General features: G+C 31.9%; 4 protein-coding genes across 5 annotated transcripts; 2 read left to right on the top strand and 2 right to left on the bottom strand.

The window, feature by feature from the left end:
• The first annotated feature begins 809 nt into the window (after window positions 1-809).
• LOC102607510 (hypothetical protein) lies at window positions 810-3532 on the top strand. Of its 2 annotated transcripts, XM_006470571.4 has the most exons (5): window positions 844-971; window positions 1890-1973; window positions 2363-2463; window positions 2545-2694; window positions 3255-3532. In XM_006470571.4, the coding sequence occupies exons 3-4, from the start codon at window positions 2370-2372 to the stop codon at window positions 2691-2693; spliced, it is 243 nt and encodes an 80-aa protein (XP_006470634.1). In that variant the 5' UTR covers window positions 844-971; window positions 1890-1973; window positions 2363-2369; the 3' UTR covers window position 2694; window positions 3255-3532. The 2 variants fall into 2 exon arrangements, with proteins under 2 accessions (XP_006470633.1, XP_006470634.1); XM_006470570.4 differs by lacking the exon at window positions 1890-1973 and having other exon boundaries at window positions 810-971.
• Window positions 3533-5003: 1471 nt separating this feature from the next.
• LOC107175929 (NAC domain-containing protein 2-like) lies at window positions 5004-6722 on the bottom strand. Its single transcript, XM_015527834.1, has 3 exons — window positions 6539-6722; window positions 5845-6134; window positions 5004-5681 (listed from the first exon to the last, which is right to left on the bottom strand). Exons 1-3 carry the CDS (start codon window positions 6720-6722, stop codon window positions 5004-5006), a joined length of 1152 nt encoding a protein of 383 aa, XP_015383320.1.
• A 669-nt stretch (window positions 6723-7391) lies between these two features.
• LOC107175930 (protein ATAF2-like) lies at window positions 7392-9054 on the top strand. The gene is made up of 3 exons (XM_015527835.1): window positions 7392-7560; window positions 7774-8099; window positions 8326-9054. The coding sequence occupies exons 1-3, from the start codon at window positions 7392-7394 to the stop codon at window positions 9052-9054; spliced, it is 1224 nt and encodes a 407-aa protein (XP_015383321.1).
• Window positions 9055-10423: 1369 nt separating this feature from the next.
• LOC107175931 (NAC transcription factor 29-like) lies at window positions 10424-11892 on the bottom strand. The gene is made up of 3 exons (XM_015527836.1): window positions 11604-11892; window positions 11073-11368; window positions 10424-10852 (listed from the first exon to the last, which is right to left on the bottom strand). Exons 1-3 carry the CDS (start codon window positions 11890-11892, stop codon window positions 10424-10426), a joined length of 1014 nt encoding a protein of 337 aa, XP_015383322.1.
• Between the last annotated feature and the right edge of the window lie 9466 nt (window positions 11893-21358).

Raw genomic sequence — 21358 nt, forward strand, 5'->3', positions numbered from 1 at the left:
AAAAATCTTTAAAATAAGTATTTAAATGTATTTTGGGATAAACCAACTCTCAGCATCATTTAATTTTCTTTTCTAAAAAATTTCTAACCGCAGAATTCAAAATAAATGTAAAAGATGTTCTATTGTATGGACAGCAGCTTTAAATTTGCATTCCAATTTAGATACTGCTACAAATGTGCCAGCAGTAAATATAGAAAGGGTAGCCCATACGATCACAAGCATGGGAGTAATTAATGGAGAATACAGTGACCATAGATAGGAGTTCTGTGAGATATTCAATTTTCACTCGCAAGCTGTATTTACTAAGATAAAACCTCAGTTCATGAAGAATCTAGACCATAGAACTAATTCAATAGTGTATATATATACACACATTTTTTTACAATAGGTGATTCTTCATTTTAATAAAATAATGATCGAATTAAATGACAAAAAAGAGTAAATAAGACACTCTCATACAATATGTTTTGTTTTATAGTGAGGTCGTATTTTTTTTTATCTTTTAACTTGATTTTCATTTTATAAGAAGAGATATCCTTCGTAAAATCATATATACAAATTGAGATTTAGTATTAAACTAAATTTTTACTGAGCATTGAATCAAAAGTTAGGTATATTTTATACACATGAATTGAGATTCAGTGCCTTAATTATGTTATGCACATGTCTTGTCTAACTTTTCATTCAATTCTTGTAAATCTACATACATACATACATGCTTAAATACATGTATGTAAAAGACAATTTAATTAAAAAAAGAAAATAAAAGACAATTAAAAAAAAAGGAAAAAGAAAGCATATGGGCCATGATGGACTTGGGCCTGGCGCAAATTCGATAAAACCGGGTTAAACCCCGTAAGCCTGAGCCATATGTCGACGATCTCGCGAGAGAGAAAAATTACTCAATTTGCGAACTGCGACAATTAGTGGTTCATTTTTCGCTGCTTCGGTCAACTTTCATTTGTTCATTGGTAACTGCTTTTCATTGTTTTTTAAATTTAAATTTTTTTGTTTTTTATGTTATCTTTGTTTACATAACTTATTGTTTTCTCTTTGACGATTACTGGATCTGTAATTGCTGTTATACTCTTCAGTGTTTTCGATTTCTAGGGTTTGATTTTTTTTTTATTGTTTTAGTTGATTTTTGTTTTGTGTAAGTTAATAAGGGCTTATTTGGATTATTTTAGGGGTTTTATTTTTATGAAAAAAAGGTTAAAAATATAAATAGAACTTGGGGCTTTTTTTTTTTTCCAATTAAGTTGGAAAATAATATGTTCAAATTTTGATTTAAGGTATATGAATTCATGGGTCTTTGCTATTGTGCTGGTTTGGTATTATAATGTTGATTTTTGAGTCAAAATCAGTCCTGGCTGCATGTTTATCTTATAGTAAAATTGACTGAAGTTTAGAATTATTATATCTTCCAAAGATGATCAAAATATTGTTCCAGTTAAAATAACAAAGTAGAAATAATTTTTAATTGGATGGAAGTAGTGGAGAAAGTAGATTGCTTGTTTCGACCTTGTAAAAGAACAGTTAGGAAGATTGGACTTTCTTTCTGAGTCTTGTTAATCTTGAAGATGTTCTTGTGTTTTGTTCCGTAATTTGTTTAGTCTATTAATAATTAATTATGGAAAATTGATAATAGCAGGAAAGGGGAAAAATGGATTGGTTGTTTTCATTAATTTCAACAATTATGTTTTGGGGAGAGCAGGGTTGGGTGGGGGGAAAATCGGGTGAAAGAGCTAGGGGGGCCTTTTCTGGTAGTTCTATGATTTGTTGTTTTTTCATATTTTTCTTTGGTTTCAAAATCTGCCCCCGCCCCTCCATCCTAGACATCCAAAAAGATTGTCCGTTTTTCATCAATATTGTTCATAATATCTTGTCAGGATTTAAGGGAACTTGGGGTTGGCTTTGTTCTCTTCATTCTTCTTTGAAAGTTCTGACCTGTGCATGTGATTTAATCACTAGAGGTACGGTTGGTTGAAATATTCTAGTTCTTTTATTTCCTAAAGTTTTATGTCCTTCGCTGAATTGCATTAGCTGGACTGAGAACCTGTTTTTAATCTGGTATTGGTTCTCCCATTTCTGCTCTCTCTTTCTAAATGAAGTCTGTTTATAGTTTCTTTGGTTGTAACACCATTATATTCTAGTCCATTTAAAGTAAAATGAATAGAAGACAACTTATTCGGCACCATGGATAAGCTTTTTTTCTCTCTTAGTTTCTACCTATTTAGTCATTCCAGAAATTAGAGTGGCAAACACAATATGTATTAAGTTCATTGAACATTGCTTTGTTGATATCTGTGTTCAAGTGTAGTTTCTTTCATCAAATTGTGACTTATTTTCATAACTACTGCAGTTTTAACATGGCAACAAAGTACATCGTTGGATCTTTAATAGGCTCATGTGCTCTTGCTTATGCTTTCGATCAGATTATTGCTGAGAAGAAGATATTTGGAGGTAAAAATTTGGTAATATATCATGCTTTAACTTTGTTCTCAGGAATTTTTGTGTGTTTAGTGTCATTTATTTGATGATCAGGTACAACCCCAAAAACAGTTTCAGACAAGGAATGGTGGGAAGAGACTGACAAGAAGTTCCAAGCATGGCCTCGTGTGGCAGGGCCTCCGGTTGTGATGAACCCTATCAGCCGTCAGAATTTTATTGTCAAATCCAGCACCGAAGCTTGAGGTTGCAATCTTTTCCCCTTGTTATTGATTTTGTTTTTTGTTGCTCGGTCTTGCTGCATCACATCAAACAGAATTTGCAAGCCATACCTGTAACTGTCCATGTCCCATTAAATTTTGCTGTTCGATGTTTTTTTTTTGTTTGTGGGGTGCCACTCTCATGATATCTTAGCAACTATAGTTGCATTGATTATTCACAACTCATTTTGTTTACTTTTTGTTGCTATGTGATTTTTTATTTTCATTTTGCCCTTCTTTGCATTCGAATTTGAGGATAAATTTTAACATGTGGAATGCATATACTAATAACTCAAATGAAACAGTAAATAGAGAATTGTATTTTTCTGATATCTGCATCATGATTATTGAAGTCTGCATTGATCTTTAGGGCAACTTAGTTTTGAGAGCATAAGAACTCAAGAGCTTGGAAATGCTTCAGCTTTGCTTCTATAATAATTTTATTCCACAAGTATTGACAGAACTTATATTTCCTTTTGGATTGCGAGAATACTTTTTTCATGACAGTAGATATCTATCTAATCACTCACACAATTTACTTGGCAGATGGTCCTTCGACAAAAGCTGGGAATTAAAAATCTGCATCACCTGGATCCCACACTGGTGTTTAAATTGTGGAGTGTAGGAAGAAGTTTTAAATCTTGATCAGAGTTTGCAAAATAAATCTGCGACCTTAGTAGCCTTTTTCATGCTTTAATAAGAATTGTTCGTTTTGTAATGAAATTTCATTGGTCGCTTGCTTTTAAACTCAAAACACCTGTTATAACTGTTACGAGGGTTTTCTCTCTTATTTGTGGAGGTAGCCTTATACCAACATTACATCATTGTCTACTTGTTTGGCATGTGATTTTTGCTTGGAGTGGGACTATTGGCACCCCTCTAAATACCTCTTAACACTCCTTTAGTTATTTTACAATTTTAACCTTTATTAAAATTACATAATAGGACAATCATGAATTTAACAATTCTAAATACCTCTTAACACCCATTTCTTTTTGTTTTTATTTTATTTTTTTAACATTTCCGAGTTTACTCCAACTGCAAACTAATTTATGAATTAGGATCTACATACTATAAATTTAAGTAATGCCACAAGTGACTGTAAATATTAAAAGATCAGCAGAAAAATAAAAAATAACTTGATTAAGAGACAAAATAAATAGTACTTGAAATTAAAATTCAGCATTTTAAAAATTAAGAAAGCTACTTTTTCATCTTATTTTCTGGTGAGGAATTATCAGCATCAGCAACTCATCATCAACAAACTTCAAAGAAGAAACCGAGACCCATGAGGGAAATTAAGAAAGAAGGGTAATTATGAAGCAAAGGACGAGTTGAACGATCATCGGAACTATTTTCCCACCGACATGTTTTTCAGTGCCCTAGTTGTCTTTCTCCACAAAAGCACACAGTCTTTCGAAGAATCCGTGATTCAGCATTTCAGAAGCTTGTGCTCAACATCTTCATCAGTAAACCAAATTAGCACTTGGCCTTAGAATTACACGCATGGTAGCCAAGTGTTTGCGAGGTGTCGTTATCAATTACAATGAGTTTAAAGTGCCGGCCATGTGGTGTTTCAATGATTTACCACATTAAAATAGAAGTTTCGTGGAGCAAGTTCCCTTTTCTTTTTTTTTTTCCTTCTCTCTCTTTCTTTTTCAGTTGATGATTAATTGTCTTAAAATCGGTCAAAAATTAAATGGGGTTTATATTAATAAATTTAAATTAAGGATATTTTTGTCATTAAAGAGGTGTTAAAAAAATTTTATAATATTTTTAAATATTTTAATGGGGTTAATAAAGAAAAGAGGTGTTGAGAGATAATTAGAGGGGTGCCAATAGTCTCACTCTTTTGCTTATTTTTTCCTTCGTTCGTCATTTATTTGAATGTAATAAGAAGGCTAAGATTACTGTATACTACAGATTTATACAATTGCTAATTTGTTGTGATGAGTAATTTTGTTTAAAATATTTTTGTAATAAAATAATTTATGACATGATGTTGATGAAAAATAATTTTACGAGAATATTTAGAGCCACCCCTAAAAGTATATGACTCCTAGGATTATAGTTCTATGGCTATCACACGAATTGCCTTTGTTGTGTATTTGTCTACTTTCTAAATATTATGGGATAAGCAACAGATCTGTATGGAGAAAAACCAAGGTCACTAGAATAATAAAGGAAATCAATATAGAATAAGACATACAAGGAACTAAAGAACATAAATATATAATTACAACAAATCTATCCTTAAAAACACGAGAAGGATCATCTTGGAGGTGTAATGGAGCTTCAAAAATCGTTTTGGAACTCTGGTAATGTAGGCATCCACAAAGGATCATTTCTTGCATAGCTGGACTTGAAAGGATATACTGAGGCTTGCGGTAGAGGCGATAGAAGTGATTCCGTAATCACGGCGAATGCTTGAAGCTCAGCATCCATCGCAATCATACTATTGCTTGGTTGAGCAATTTCTAGGAACCCACTTTGCAGTGGCAGCTGGTGGTGCATGTTGTCCAAAGATGATGCATTAGCATAATTGTATGGGATGTCAGAGGAAAATTGCATTGCACTAACAAACGCATTAGGATCTAAGGAATTATTCTGGCTAGGATCAGCGTGTTGTGTAAAATTAGCTGCCACATTGTCATTAGCTAGCGTATTATCGTGGCTAGGGTTGGCATATTGTGTGTTGGTAGCAATCGCATTATTCTGCATGGGGTTACCAGATTGAGAGATTTCTACAAAAGATTGCCCTTCCTGCGGCAGAATCGACGGTGGTTTTTCCATTTCCATGCTAGGGTTATTATATTCTCTAGAAATAACCACCAACTCGTTAATGTTGGGATTAAGTTGAATGGGCTGATCAACCGATTGATCGTCACCGTGATATTGGTCCTCCTCACTTGCTTGATCAGCTCTTTTAGATTTAGAACCTCTATGGTATATCCTACATAAGACCCAATCCAGCTGCAAGCAGAGTAACTAAATTTTAGAACCAATTTTGTACAGAGTTAAAAGATTGAGGGAGACTAACACTTTCCTTGTAGTTTGGGTTTTATTCCTTTATCTTAAAATGCAAATTCATTCTTGCAGAGATTAAAACTAAAAGTTGGCAGTAAGAAATAAGTACCTTCATGTCAATCCCATGCTTTTTACTTGGAGGCGGATTATCTTCAGCTCTAAATTCATGCATAATCCAGTTGGTCTTCTCAGTAGAGTTCGATGTTCGCTTGTAGAAAGCCAATGTTTTCTTGAATCCAATTATTTCGCCATTGAATTTGACTTCCTTGTCACCACTGGTGGCCTTCCAAAATCCTGAAGAATCTCCAGTTACCCGATTTGGCCGGCTTCCATTTTGATGCTTCCGGTCTCTTTGGGTAAAAAAGAACATTTCTTTCTCCCTACGTTTCTTGTACATCACTGTTTATGAATCAAAACAAAATTGAAATACCTCATTAATAACATGTAAATAGCATATGAAACTGTGTATGGTAAGAAAATAGAAGATTGTTTGAAAGGCATGAGGATGTAAGATTCATCCTAATTTTCATTACATCCTAATTTATTAGTAGGATGTAAGATTCATAATAGTGCGATTACTCTGGAAGTGCGTGTGTAAGCTTTATAAACAGCCCTAGTTTCTATATGTTGTAAATTCTTCTTAATCCAAGTAATTACGTAGATATAAACCCTAACATACAATGTGTGGAAGAAACAAAATTAAACCCTAAATTAATGGAAAAAGAAGATTGTGCTGTAACCCTAGCTAATGTGTTACACTCTATGTTAAAGAGATTACCCTACTAAACAGGTTCGTGAAATACCTTCGAGTTGCGCCGGACTGAATTTGTATAGCTGAACATCCATGATCCTGTTGGGTGGCAAAGGCTCGTTCATGACTTTCTTTTTTAGGTAGCACATTATTAGCTCATCATCAAGAGGACAAAATCTGATTCCTGGAGGGAAAGAATCTAAATAACTGATATCATTGTCAATACTTGACTCCATAACTAGAATTTAAAAGATTGTGTACGCATGCAATGCAAATACTCGGTTTAAGAAATAAGTTTTATATATCTGCCTCACTTTCTTATTTCAGATTCAATTTGGATTAACTATCCAATTCAGTTTCTGATTTAGAGTGCTTCCGTTTGGATATATTACTCTTGCATAAAAGATTTTACAGCTATTTATTTATTTATCTCTAATTAGGCTAATACAAGGTTTACCATATGGTTTAACCAATGATGAAATGACACAATCAAGCAACTAATCTATGAATGTATTGACACTTGCGTCTGTACATAAAAAAAAAAATGTAAATAAACTTGAAGCTATGGACTTCGGCTAGCAAACTAATTACCCGGATGCTTTATTTTATTTTATTTTTTTATGTTTTAAGGAAACTGCGTCCATCTTTACCGCATTTCATGGCTTATATAATTTATAAAACAAAATTCTAACTTAACCGACCAATCATTTATCCTGGTAATAGTTAAAAAAAAACACCAAAACAATAATTTTTTTTCTAAAGAAATCAACCATATCTGATTAGGAAAGGGAAACCCAAATCAGATTCTGAAACAGAAAGTGAAGAGTGTACGTATATAAATATGAGCCCTATTTTTCCTTATTTTGCCCCTTCGCATTCTCTTATTTCCAATATCGATCAAATTTATGGATTTGGAAAATTTACCGGTCGGATACAGGTTTTGTCCCCTTGATTGGGAGCTTCTCGTTTGCTATTTAAAGAAGAAAGTCAAGAATGAACCTTTGCCTCCTAACAGGATCATGGAAATTAAGCTGTATAACTTCACTCCCGAGCAACTTAAACAAGAACTTAAAGGTATGTTTTTCACTAAAGATGTTTTCATGATCTGAGCTTCTATCTGGCACAACATCTTTTGAAAATAGAGAGAGTTTCGATATCCTAATATTAACTTTTAAATGCCTAATAAAATATTTGTGATTTTTCTTTCTCTTTTCTATTGTTTAATTTCAAGGCAATTTATATTTTATTAACCGGCTATTTTGCGCTTTTTTTTTTTTTGGTTGACAGTGAAGTACAAAGATCTTAGAGAGAAAGAGATGTTCTTCTTCACCCCAAGAGAACGGAAGCATCAGAACGGAACCCGGCTGAACCGGGTAACTGGTTCCGGTCCTGATTCTGGTTCAGGATATTGGAAGTCCACTGGTGCTGACAAAAGTATCAAGTTTAAAGGTGCATTAGTTGGATTCAAGAAACAATTAGTTTACTACAGGAAAAATCCTGAAGCAGGCGGTGAAGGCGAGAAGAACGACTGGATTAAGACCGACTGGATTATGCATGAATTTAGAGTACCCAATAATCCAACTCCAAGAAAAAAGGATGGAACCAACATGGAGGTACTTGCTTCTCATATAACTTTCAGTTTACATTTTTTATTTTGAGGAGATTGACTTTTCCTATAGTCTTTAGATTAATAATACCTTGTTACACCCTCTTGATGTCAAAATTTTAACACGAACAGGGGTAGCGGAGCATTATGAAAACTGTAGGAAAAAAGCGACGTTCTCACTAACTTTTATTTGTAGAAATCGGTAGTAAAGCTTATTTACTCTTTTTTGGCAGCTGGATTGGGCTTTATGTAAGATATACAAAAAAGTTTATAAGAAAGAAAAGGACCCTCCAATGAATCATCGAGATGATACGATTGAATCCATGAATCACAATTCTGAAAACAATGGTACAGAATCTACCAACCCAACAAGGTATAATTGCATCATGTATCCTGAAGGTCAATCTTCCGCTGGTAACGTTAATGCATATTCTGAAAACATGCAACAGACTTTCCATAATAGTACCTCCCTAGAAATTCCTCATCAGATGGATTCTACCAACCATGGGGTGGTTAATTGCACACAATATGGTAACCCTAACCCTAACCCCAACGCCAACCAATTTGCTAGCCCTAACCCCTACCCAAACCCTGGCCAGAATATTAAGGATTTTTCTTGCAACTACAGTGGAGTGGCGAATTCTATTCAATATGCAAATACCAGCCAGAATGATATTAATGCATCATCTATAGCTTTTGAATCCATGCCTACTCAAGCACAGGTTTTCGCTGACAACGTGAACCTGCCTGAATGGAGCAGCCTTATCACAGCTGTCGTCGACCCTGAGATTCAAAAATTGGATTCATACTTTGGGATAAGCACGGCAAGCAAGGAACCACTCAGTCCTCTGCCGCCTCTGCCCTCGAATGACCCTCTGTGGTGGCCTACAATAACGGATTTCGAAGATGATAGTTGGTGCTCTATATATCAAGAAAATTATAATGCTCCCAATGGCCGGTAGCTCCTAGTGATACCATAATTATTGTTAACTGATGTTTGTTTTTGTTAGTCAGTTGATCCTTTTCAGTTCTATTCAAATGTGTCTTAATTTTGTTTTGTTAAGGACAGATTTGTGTAATTACTTAATTCTATTTTTTTTTTTTTTTTGATGATTTTGGTTTTGTACACTTACATATGCCAGTCTTCTTACGTTTTTGCTGTTCTTTGATCCCAAAAACCATAGTACGAGATAGAAAACACAGTAATATGTGAAAAAGATTTGAGAAAATGATGAACATTTTTCATTTGCTTGTAAATAAATAATAATAATAATAATTCGAGAATGCTATTGCTATGTTTCTCAAACAATAGCTAAAAGTGATAATGCAAGAGTATACGCTCTATTTAATTGGGTGCTCAAGAAAGTGGGAACGAAATTTTTCCTTCTTATAAATTTAGACAACTAAAATTTAAATTCTAAGCTTTTGGTGAATCGAACAGAAGGTTAAGTGATGACTGGGGCTACTAGTGGAGGAAAAAAGAAAAAAGGAAAAAGAAAAATATAGTGCTACACATTCTAAATTTTTAATCTTATAAAATTTTCTCAAATGATATGGCATTCATCAATTAGTTGATTAGATAATATAATTAATTCACTTGAATCTTATATACAATTATCAATCACTTAAATGAATCACACATTGTTTGGGATAAAATTTAAACAATTCGGGATATCTATCATTACTCAAATAAAAAAGAATAGTGCCATACATCTTCAATTTATTACCCCAAATTATCTTAAATAACATGGTATTTATCAATTAGTTGATCAAATAATACAATTAATTTATAACTACTTAAGATGTAAGGGACTCAATATTTAAATGGGAGGGTTGGATTCAGATTTCAGTGTGTTAGATCTTGGATAGTCAACATTGTGGTGGACAAGCAACCCTGCCAAATGAATGCAGTGGGAACACACGTGCACATGGACAAAACAAACACAACTCTCATTTGTCACATTGCATGCGCATGTGTGTGAATGTGTGTGTGTGCGCGCATGTGTACTTTAAGTTTTAAACCCTTAAATCTTATAGTTTTAAAGATTTTTTAAAATTTTTTACATACTTTAAAATTCTGAATTAAAAAACTACTATATACACACATATTTATGAAATTCCAAAACTGTTACCCAAAATCATGTGTATGTTGATTAAAAAAAAGAAAATAAAGATATATATGTTTGAAACCAAGAGGGAAAAAAGGAAAAGAAAAGCTAACTAAAACTTTCCAACATAAAAATTTATTAACTAAATAAATCCCTAAGCTCAATCTGTCATCATCATTGTCACAAAAAAGGAAAAGTAGTCACTGACATTGACAACAAATGATTATTTGTGAGAGTTGTTACTCTTGACAATAATGGTATCCTCAAATCGGTTGGAAAAATCTAGCTGCGACTGATCAAAACAAATATACTCCTGATTATATGCACTCCAAAATAAATCATTTGTTACACAATCAGGGCCGAAAATACTTGTCCCGTCGTGCTGAAATGGCTCATCCAAATTAACGATACTATCAAAAGATACATCTTTGAAGGATGGAATTTGAGAGAAGGCATTCTGTTGCTGCCAAAGATGTTGCATATAGCCACTATATGTGTCAGCATATCCTGAGAAATCCACTGCACTACCCTTGTCGCAATCCGGTTCATTTGTTTCTTCAGTAGAAGCCCGATCCTCCGTTCTGTGGAGAGATTTTAAAGATTTATCAGATCGTTCCTTGTAATAAATCCTACACAGCACCCAATCATCCAACTGGCAAAAGAAAAAATAAACAACAAAGATGTTAGTTTAGATTTGTATTATTAAGTCCTAAACAATGATTGGGTTTTTCTTTCAAAAGTAGAGGGGTGGGCAATGCCCAAATCAATGATTTTAACCCCTACTCGCAGGATTCAAATTTAGGCAGTTAGCTAAATAAACTTGCTTGAAAATCATACGACTAGGGGACGGCTTTGAAACAATTAACATATACCCTCATGTCAGTTGAAAGCCTTGTCCTTGTACTTGGAGGTGAATCGTTATTAACTCTGTATTCATGCATAATCCAAAAGGTTTTGTCACCCTTGGGAGGTTTTCCTTCATAGAAAACAAGTGTTTTCTTAAACCCAACAACAGCACCATTATGTTTAATTGACTTGTCAGCTCCGGTGGCCTTCCAGTATCCTTCACCGGCTGCTCTATTCGGTCGAGTTCCATTTTTGTACTTTCGATCTCTCGGTGTGAAGAAATAAAATTCTTTTTCTTTTTCTGCGCATCCTTTGTACATCTCTGTACAAAAAAATTATCGAATTAATATTAGGACATAACAATTGTAGAAGATATTTTTAGACTTAATATATCAAGCAGCTATTTTTGTCATTAAGTAAATACTCTAAATAGAAATCAAGAACAATATATTTTATCACAAATCAAGAACATCGCCAGGAAAATAGAAAATTATGATAATGAAAAATAACATTAAATATTTGAAAAGAAAATGAAAGGGTTCTTTCGATTCGCATACCGGCAAGGTCATGGGGATTGAACTGATATAGGTTAACATCGTTGATCCTGTTAGGAGGCAAACGTTCGTTCATGATCTTCTTCTTCAAGTAATAGACAATGAGCTCCGAATCAAAAGGACAAAACCTATAACCAGCTGGGAATGAATCCCAATATGAGTCATTATCGTGTCGTCGTTGTGATACTGGTGTTGATTTTGTTGCTGCAGTGAGAGGTTGTAGTTTTCTTTCAGGGCTATTATTAATTTCGACAGAAGACTTAACTTCCATTTTGGTTTTGGTTTCCTCCATGGTGTTCAAAGAGTTGTCATCAGTTTGAAGAAAACAGGAAGTTGATTGATGAAGAGTCGTGTAACTTTGAAGCTTTAACGACTTATAATAATAGTTCTTTTTTTACTTAGAGTTATTATTTAATTTTTGGAAGTGATAATTGTGTTGGGGAAGATAAGCCAGGAATCTTAATAGATATAAGGAATCTTAACAATTTTATCTCTTAATATTTTTAAATATTCAAATATCTAAGTTTATCAGCTGCCATCCATTTTTTTTGTTGTTGATAAAATATATAATTTTGATTTTAAAAGGAGAATTAAATCAGCTTAGAAGATTATCAACATTTTTTTTTAAATGTTATTATATTGTTTGGAACGATCTGGGATATCAGGTAAATAAGGTATACACAATCCAAAATTTTAAGATTAGAAAATTTAGTAGAATGGCAAAATCTTTTAAATTTGCTTCCATCAGAGCAAGATCTCATATATTCTAAAATAATTATTTATAGTTCCAAATTGTCAAGAAAATTTAAATCTATTTCATATATATAGGCTAATTATTAAAAGCCTGAAATTAATATTTAACTAAATTAATTCTTTTAAAGAACTGTTAACATAGTTACTGGTTCTTGTCTTCCAAAAAAAACTATTTGCATAGCATTCACATAGTTACTGTTTAATATCACTGTCAACATTATTGTTCATCCGTATCAAAATTATTAATTTTTTCTAGAATTAGTAAGGGCTAGTTTGATAATGTTGTAGTTTTTAAAACTATTTCTATTAGTTGTTTTGTAGAAATAATTAGCTATAAAAGAATTATTTAAATGTTTGATAAAATTTATTTTATAAATCTTACTATTAAACTATTGTAGGAATGTAAATAATTGAAATAAATATAATGTTGAATAAAATCTATTTATACATATATAAACATGTACATATAATATTTTTTAATGCTCTCAAAATCTGCTATAAGATAAGGTGATTTTACCAAATGTGAGTTTTAAAAAAATTTATCGAACAACAAAATTAATTTTTAATTTTTCAAAATCACTTCTGAATTTCTCAAAAGCAAATCTCAAATGGGCCATAAGTCAATATTGTTTCAATTTTAACAAAAACTAATAATTTTGCTGTGGATGAACAGTTGTTCTAGAAAATAAAGCACGCAGAAATCTAACATGGCTGTTGATTTATTGGTTTGTCAATTAACTTTGAAAGGAGCGTGAATATTTAAATTATACATTAAAGTTATTTTTTCAACTATTATTTTTCTTTCAATTATTAGATAATCATAAGGTTGTGAGTTTAATAGTTTGATCGATTGATTTTATTTCCTGGAAAGTTTTGATTAACAGAGAAAATTTATTAGAAAGAATAGAGAGAGCCTAATCATCGAAAACGTTATTCATGAAGTATAAACTGAAATGCTCAACCTGCAAAATACCGCAGAGATTTTAAGTGTTTAAAACTTTTTTTTTATAGAGACAATTCTATATTCTTTAATTGAAAAATAAATTATGTTGTGCAAATTATTCTCTATTAGTGAAATGCCCAACATTTATTCGTAGAATAATTTTCATGTGAGGATATATGTACTTTTTAAATAAATATTTGGCTTTATACAGCAGAATAATTCTCATGTGTGGTTACCTGTACCTTTTAAAATATGAATTGATAAACGAGCATTAATTTTAGGGAAGAATCTTCATGAGATCTCATCTACTTCAAATTTAAAGCAAACAAATAAAATAAAATAAAAGAATAAATTAATATGGCTGAAAAAAAGAACTTACTTTTAGGGAAGCAAGGAAGTCCATATAAAATCTTGATACAACCTCTGAAATAGAAGCAATATATATCTTTGAAGATACCAATTCCAAAGATTGGGTTAGGTAAAAATAATAGTTGCATTAGGAAATCATGTCCTGTAAAAATATGGCAGTGGATAATCCAGGCATCATCGAACGAGTTCCATTGAAGATGACTCTAAGAAGGTTCATTTGTTAGATAATTGGCCTCAAACTTGCGAAGGATTCACGGTGCCTTTGGTGTTGTGGATTTAAAGCTATTGTTTAAAATAAAATTTTAATTATAAAACAAAAATTGTATGTGTTTAGTCAATATGCATGATTTTTAAATAAAATTTCTGACAAAAGTAATTAAAATATTACAAGTTTTTTTTATATTAAATAACTGTTGGATAAAATAACATTGGCCTAAACTAAGTCCCCTTAACTGGAGTACCAAAAAGACCCTACAGAAATTGCTCATCACTAGCTATTAACCATTGTTAGGGGAAATTAACGAGCCCGGTTCCTGCAATCGTATGAGTTAGCATAAGATCTAGGATCAGCGACATCATTGTGTTGTGCTCATAACATAAACTCATCGGATCATTAATTTGCATATTCTTGATGGACCAATGTAGAATCACATCCTTCTCTTTATGAAATATTCAAATAGAAATGCAAATTAATTTGCATAAAGTTGAAATCTGTAATGAAATTAATGAAGTGAAATATTACGTACCCTCGTGTCCTTTCATGCCCTTTGTGCTTTGATGAGGATCATTAACTCTGTAATCAGAATAATACTCAATGAACTTTTTAGTGATGATGCATTTATTTATTTTTTGGAAAAGAAGTTGATTGGGTTCGGTAAATGTGATTCATATTTGTAGGGTAATGAAAAAGAGTCCAGAAAAAATATTGAATTAAATTTTGTTGATGTTAGTTTAAGTTTGAGTGACTAAACCATCAACCGATCGTTTTGGCGATGGTGTTTGATGATGAAGGGATTAATCAAACTGATTTTGGTCCTATACACTAGCCTATAATTTAATTACTCGACCGATAAGCTAGTCTTATAGTCAAGAATTTTAGCATAATCAGCGATGATTTATCTTGTGTAGAAGTTTAGAAGTTGAGAGGTCTGGAATAAGAGAAATGAATATGGGTCACTCTATGATACTGAAACTCTTTTTACACCATCAATAGTATAAATGTGTACATCATTTCTATTAAGGAAGAATTTTAATTTCTAAAAATTTTGTAACCCATTAACAAATTGATTAAAAGAAGTTATTAAAAATTTAAAAAGAGAAGAGTTATTATGAAATACAATCTCTCACTCTTATCTCATTGAATTCTTACGCACTATCAATCTTTATCTCTCAATTTTATTTTTTTTTAAAGTTAGCTTCGCTTTCCAATTATTGAGGACAAAGGCTTTCGTGTGAGTTTTATAATCATATAATTAGCTACTACTCCAACTTTTAGCTATCACGAACTTAATTAACAAAATAATCTACGTATTAAATCATACATAAACATTGGAAAGTTATAATCATATAATCATAAGTCTTGCAACTTTTATCCAGTCATATGTAGACAATGGAAAGTTAATTAAAAAAAAGTTGTACATATATAATTTTTTTATTTTTTAAATTAATCCAATATACAAATAATTTCAAAATAATTATATTGTCGGTAAATCTTTAATCAGAAACAAACTCATATAACCATTTTGATAATAAGGACACAAATTTTACTTATAGAAACTAATGTGACATTATATTAATACTATTTGTGTCATATCTTTTTTTTTTTTAATACGAAAATGTGTGGCATATGCAATAGCATGGTAAGAGATTTAATTTGTTGCGGGACTTACTTCTTAGATGCAATCATATTTAGAATTGCATGATTAGAAAAGGCAAACCATTCATCGAATGGTCTATCTAAAATTTTGGTGGAACTACTTCACACAATATATAATATAAGAGCTAGGCATTCCATTTTCATATTTATATCATTTGATGCAACTTTTGTTTAGAGCAATGATAGATATACCCTAAAATTTTTATCACAAATTTTATCCTAATTGATATGTCATTCACTGAGTGGTTAGTAATTATTTACAAGATCTAAATTAATTAAGTTTATTATTTCACCAACCAATTGGTATTATCTAGGATAAAAAAAATTTAGGATATATAACACTACTTTTTTCCGACACTTATTGTAAAAACGCAAGCCCAACAACTTAGTAGATATTATCTTCTAGCTTATCATGATTTTATTAGTAGACTTCACAAATCACAACCTAAAACGCGTTGCTTAATTAGGAGAGCCTATAACTGATAAATCAATCTAAGAACTCTCACACTAGCAACGTGGGGTCTTGCTTCGTGAGTAATTATATGTCAAAACAAAGAAGGCTAGTTTGATAAAATACCTTGTACAACAAGTAAATCTTACTTGTATTTCAGATCTCCTCTTTAATGCATGCTTATATTCGGGTTTCCTTGTTTACCATGCCAAGCTAACATAAATAATCTGTAGAAGCGAGAACTCAAAAAAGCTCAAGCTCAGGGCGAGAGATGGAGGAAATGCTACAAGAACGGCTAATGATGACAATGCAATATTTGCTGCAGGATTTGGGCAAAAATAAAAGCAGCAAGATATCATTATGCTGTCAATAATATCCTGCAAGGTTGTATGAACAATTTTTTTTTTTTTTGAATTTATGATATCAGATATCTGTTAAAGATATTTAGGCAGATTTTTTTGGCATTGTTTGTTTCTTTTCTTTGTATAAATAAATGAGTAATGATACAGCCACAAACTCTTGTACAAATTTATATTGTACAAACTGATGTGGCATTAATTTATTAGTTGAATAGAAATATAAAATAATATAAACAAATCATGTGGGCCAAGAGATATTTAATTCAACCAATGAATTAACGCCACATCAGTTTGTACAAAATAAGTTTGTACAAGAGTTTGTGGCTATATCATTACTCTAAATTTAAATACTGCAGCAATGAAATATATACAATTTTATAGCCCCAATTTCTATGTGTTCTACTTTCATTGTTTAAAATTTAAAAACAACCGCTAAAACAATGGATTATGTGGAAAGAGCAAAAACAGAGGACTTTACAACAAATACGTGAATGTTTTATTAACAACAAATAATGATAATTTGTGCAACACAATAGCACAACAAATAATGATTATTTTAAAAGATACAACATTATTTACAATCCATATGATTTGCGACCAACCTTAATATCTAATTATATATCTCTTCCATTTTTTTTATGGCTTGCCTGATCTGCTGCTGCTGCACTAAATTCAAGATCCAAGGCACCTAATTAAAACAGCATAAGAAATTCATGACCAGTTAAGACACAATAGCGATTAGAAATAACGCAATCAAAGACGTACATTAATTCAATAATCAACTATCTGTATATCTAATAAATGAAATCAAATGAGAGCGATGAATAATTATTCATACCTTCACTTATTAGGAAGTTTATCCTGCTATTGGGTGAGATCAAGGTCTCTGCACATCCTTTCATGTCCCTAATTCTAATTAAATCTTTTGGAAAGCCATCAATCACAAATTCTTTACACGTTCCATCCTTTGGATTAAAAAAGTAAAAATTTGTGAACTAGAGCACACAAAAGATAATCACTCTGCCTGAGGGAACATAATGGCTCCAAACACGTAATCTTCCCTAACTCTTATAGAATATGAATTCAAGGAATAAAAATCGGAATCCACATCAGGTAAGTGTAAGAATCTGAACTTGTCTTCCTCAAAATCAAATGCAGCAACCATCGCAGCCTGGTTCTTGAGCTTACAAAACCAAAGTGGATCCTTCCGTTGAGATGGATCGCCCAATCACATGCTAAAAGGTCATCCCAATTAGGTTCAAAAGTTTTCCAAGTATTGTTCCTTAAAGAGAAGACGTGCACACCTTCTAATCTGTCTTCATCACATCGAGAAACTCGAAAGCCTTCAAGTCATCAATTGACTGAGCGTAACCAATGCCAAGTGTTGATGATGATCTACATCTTCCATTATCCTAAGGTTCATAGCTTGGTATTCTCGTGAACTCTCTAGTGGAACAATTGTATATAAACAAAGGTTCACTTCCAGTTTCATCTAAAGTGGATAAGCACAACAAACCAATACAAGAACCGCGGATCAAAACTTCAAGATAAGGGTCTTTTCTAATTGGAAAATCAAGTTGATGTACGGTAATGCTTTTGCTATCAAGGTCTACGCAGAAAAGACAATTGTCACATTAACCAACGAGGGTTTGCCTTTGGTTTTGAGTTTGGTGCATCTTGACAAACCTAGGAGTGGTTATTAAAGCCATGAATGGCTTTGATAAACACTTGAATCGGCAGAGAGACTTGGCCGGTAGTTTTAAGAATATGTCGATGATGATATCCAGAGGAATGGGCTGCCTTTGCTTTTTGCAAGTTGTTGAAATACAGGATTTTTTTTTTAAAGAGAGCTACGGGATTTCACTTGGAATTACATAAACAAAAGATACAATTCTAGTCCCTTACTCATGCCTTTATATACACTTGGAATTAGAGGGACTTGGTTAAAATTCGTGAGGGCTAATTATCATAGCGTCCGCACACGTCAATCCCACTCAAATCAGAATTCTAATTTTATAACAACTTAGCCTATATTTGGGCGCTAGGATTATAAGTAGGATTGAATTAATTTTTGAGATTAATTATTTATTTTATACTGGACAAGCACCACTTTGGATTAGATTATGAGACTAAATGTGAATTTACTTATGAGATCATGGGATTAGCAATCCCAATTGAAATATGGGTTTAGTTAGGAACTTAGGATTAGCTTTAAAAACAATTGTCTATTTAATTAATTATTACTTGAATATCTAATGTAGTATTTGATTCAATACTCACTATATTAAAATTAATCATGAAAATTAATAATACCAATAATTGGTTGCTTTTATATTATTTGCTACCTTTTTGATCAAATAAAATATATTTAAATATTTAATAAAAATTAAATTAAATATTTAAATAATTTTTAATTTAATTTAACTTAATCTAATTTATATTTATTTATTATAATTGTGATTACCTAAGGACTAATTTTCTAAATATTTAATTTTAATTAGTTTCTTTTAAAATGATATTAATAATTATTTTATTATTAAATATTCATAAATAGTTCATATTTACTGTCTAAATGTCAAGTTAAATGATATTTAATTTCATTCAAATATAATTTGATGTAATTCAATCCAATATTGTACCAAACATAAGACACTATTATATAATCTAATTTAATACAATTATATCTAATCCAGTTCAATCCTAATAATTCGTTCAATCTAATTGTGCATACTAAATGTAACCTTAGTAGATAGGATGCCTTTAATAAAGTAGAACCAGACAAGTTAGTAATTATTGTAACTTGACTTTTTCCTTTCTTGGGACAAATTAGCAATCTTAGTGGCAAGTTTTCTTCTTCTTCTTTACATTTATGTCATTTTGAGTGATTGTAAATAGAAGTTTAGAAATATAGTAGACAGTTGTGTTAGAGAATTTGAAGGATAAAACACAAATTTTATTAAAGAAAACTAAAAAACACTACAAGAACAATTCACACACTCTAACAAATCGCTCTCAAGAGCTTTGTTTTGCTTCTTATGCTTTTTTCTTCTTAGACTTGATGCATACAACACAAATGGAATAGGTATCTACAGTGAATGAAACACCAACATAATTATAACAATACGCATCACTTAACATGTTTCACCAAGCTTTCATCATAGCACCAAACATATTCCACTCACCTAACGTGCTCTAAAGGAATCATTCAATGGCATGCAAAGTGTAAAGCTAATCTCTACTCAATTAGATCCTTCATGGACATAACATTATCGGACCATGATGATGGAGCATAATGATGAAGGACCATGTACAACTCAACACCTCATTCCACTTAAATGAATTATTTGTGTAAAACAAGTTTATTATTTTCAAGACTCCCCTCTAAACTTGTTTTACGACACCAAGTATATTTCTGAATCTGATAAAATCTTCTACCTTGAGTGGTTTGGTGAAGATATCAGTTGTTTGATCTTTTGACATCACATAATCAACTTGCACATCCTTTCTTGTGATGCACTCTCTTATGTAATAATAACGAGTGTCAATATGTTTGCTTTAATCATGACTGAATTCTTAGATAGAGTAATTGCTGACTTGTTGTCGACGTAAATTTTGGTTGGCTTCACTTGCGATGAACCAATTCTTTCAACAAATTCCTTAGCAAATTGGATGGCAAACACATGATGTGGCAACTATATACTATGCTTCACATGTGAAAAGTGTGACAATTGATTGCTTCTTTGACATCCATGTAAAAGTATTGACCTCCATAAATAACACAAATCATGTGGTGTTCTTTCGATCATCTATATCTCTACCACAATCACTATTGATATATCCAACAAGTCTGAAGTTATTAGAGAATGAATATAATAAGCCAAAATAAAATTTACCTTTAATATAATGAAAGATTCTTTTTGCAGCCTTAAAATGAATGATATTTGGATTCTTCATGTATCAACTCACAAGTCCAACAATATAAAAAATGTCAGGCCTCGTACATGTCAAGTAAAGCAAATTTCCAACAAAGCTTTTGAAAAAAGTTGGATATACTTTTTCTTCTTCATCAGACTTACATAGTTTGACTCTGTACTCCACTAATGTGCTTTTTGGATTGCAATCATTCATCTTGAATTTCTTGAGTATCTCCTTTGCATAATTTTCTTGTGAAATGAAAATGCCATCTTCTTATTGTTGACTTCAATGCCCATGTATTATGCCATCAACCTAATATATGTCATATCAAATTCTTTTGCCATTACTTTCTTGAACTCTCTACATAAGTTTGAATTACTTTTAGTAAAGATAAGATCATCCACGTACAAGCACATAATTAAAATATACTTATTTTTGACTTTGACATATAAAGCGTGCTTATAAGAACATTTGGTGAAGCCATTTTCTTTGAATTACTTGTCAATTCTATTTTTTCCAAGCTCTTGGAGCTTGCTTTAACCCATAAAGTGCCTTTTTCAATTTCAAAACTGTCTTCATGCATTTTCACTTCATAGCCCAACGATTTTTCAATGCATACTTTTTCTTCAAGAACTCCATTAAGAAAGTAGACTTTACAAACAACTGATGAATCTTCCATTTGTTCTGAGCAACCAAAGAAATAGTAAGTTTGATAATTTCAAGTCGGGTTATAGGAGCAAATACCTCTTCGTAATTTATACCAACTTTTTGACTATAGCTTTTTGCAACTAGCCTTTCCTTGTGCCTTTCAATTTCTCCCTTCGTATTTCTTTTCATTTTGTACACCCATTTTACACTAATGCGCTTGTGACCTTTGAGTAGTGTAGCAAGTTCCCAAATGTCATTCTTCTCAATTGACTTGATTTCTTCATCCATCCCTCTTCTCCATTTTTCATCTTGCACAACTTCTTTAAAGTGGACTCGCTCACAAGCAGCAAAGAGACAAAAAAGTGAGATTTTCTACGTGACAAAGGCATGTCACATGCGTTATCCAGCCAATAGCCCATGCCATGCATGGCCATTTGGGTGGGC

The sequence above is a fragment of the Citrus sinensis genome, chromosome 2, assembly GCF_022201045.2.
Source record: "Citrus sinensis cultivar Valencia sweet orange chromosome 2, DVS_A1.0, whole genome shotgun sequence".
NCBI classification, from domain to species: Eukaryota; Viridiplantae; Streptophyta; class Magnoliopsida; order Sapindales; family Rutaceae; genus Citrus; species Citrus sinensis.

Excerpts from the sequence above, each read along its gene's own strand:
- LOC102607510 (XM_006470570.4), top strand. The coding sequence starts at position 2,370 with ATGGCAACAAAGTACATCGTTGGATCTTTAATAGGCTCATGTGCTCTT. Across the intron at positions 2,464-2,544 it reads TGAGAAGAAGATATTTGGAG|GTACAACCCCAAAAACAGTT; the intron begins GTAAAAATTTGG and ends TTTGATGATCAG.
- LOC107175931 (XM_015527836.1), bottom strand. The coding sequence starts at position 11,892 with ATGGAGGAAACCAAAACCAAAATGGAAGTTAAGTCTTCTGTCGAAATT. Across the intron at positions 11,369-11,603 it reads CAATCCCCATGACCTTGCCG|AGATGTACAAAGGATGCGCA; the intron begins GTATGCGAATCG and ends TTTTTTGTACAG. Across the intron at positions 10,853-11,072 it reads GGCTTTCAACTGACATGAGG|TTGGATGATTGGGTGCTGTG; the intron begins GTATATGTTAAT and ends TTCTTTTGCCAG.
- LOC107175930 (XM_015527835.1), top strand. The coding sequence starts at position 7,392 with ATGGATTTGGAAAATTTACCGGTCGGATACAGGTTTTGTCCCCTTGAT. Across the intron at positions 7,561-7,773 it reads ACTTAAACAAGAACTTAAAG|TGAAGTACAAAGATCTTAGA; the intron begins GTATGTTTTTCA and ends TTTGGTTGACAG. Across the intron at positions 8,100-8,325 it reads AGGATGGAACCAACATGGAG|CTGGATTGGGCTTTATGTAA; the intron begins GTACTTGCTTCT and ends CTTTTTTGGCAG.
- LOC107175929 (XM_015527834.1), bottom strand. The coding sequence starts at position 6,722 with ATGGAGTCAAGTATTGACAATGATATCAGTTATTTAGATTCTTTCCCT. Across the intron at positions 6,135-6,538 it reads CAGTCCGGCGCAACTCGAAG|TGATGTACAAGAAACGTAGG; the intron begins GTATTTCACGAA and ends ATTCATAAACAG. Across the intron at positions 5,682-5,844 it reads AGCATGGGATTGACATGAAG|CTGGATTGGGTCTTATGTAG; the intron begins GTACTTATTTCT and ends CTCTGCTTGCAG.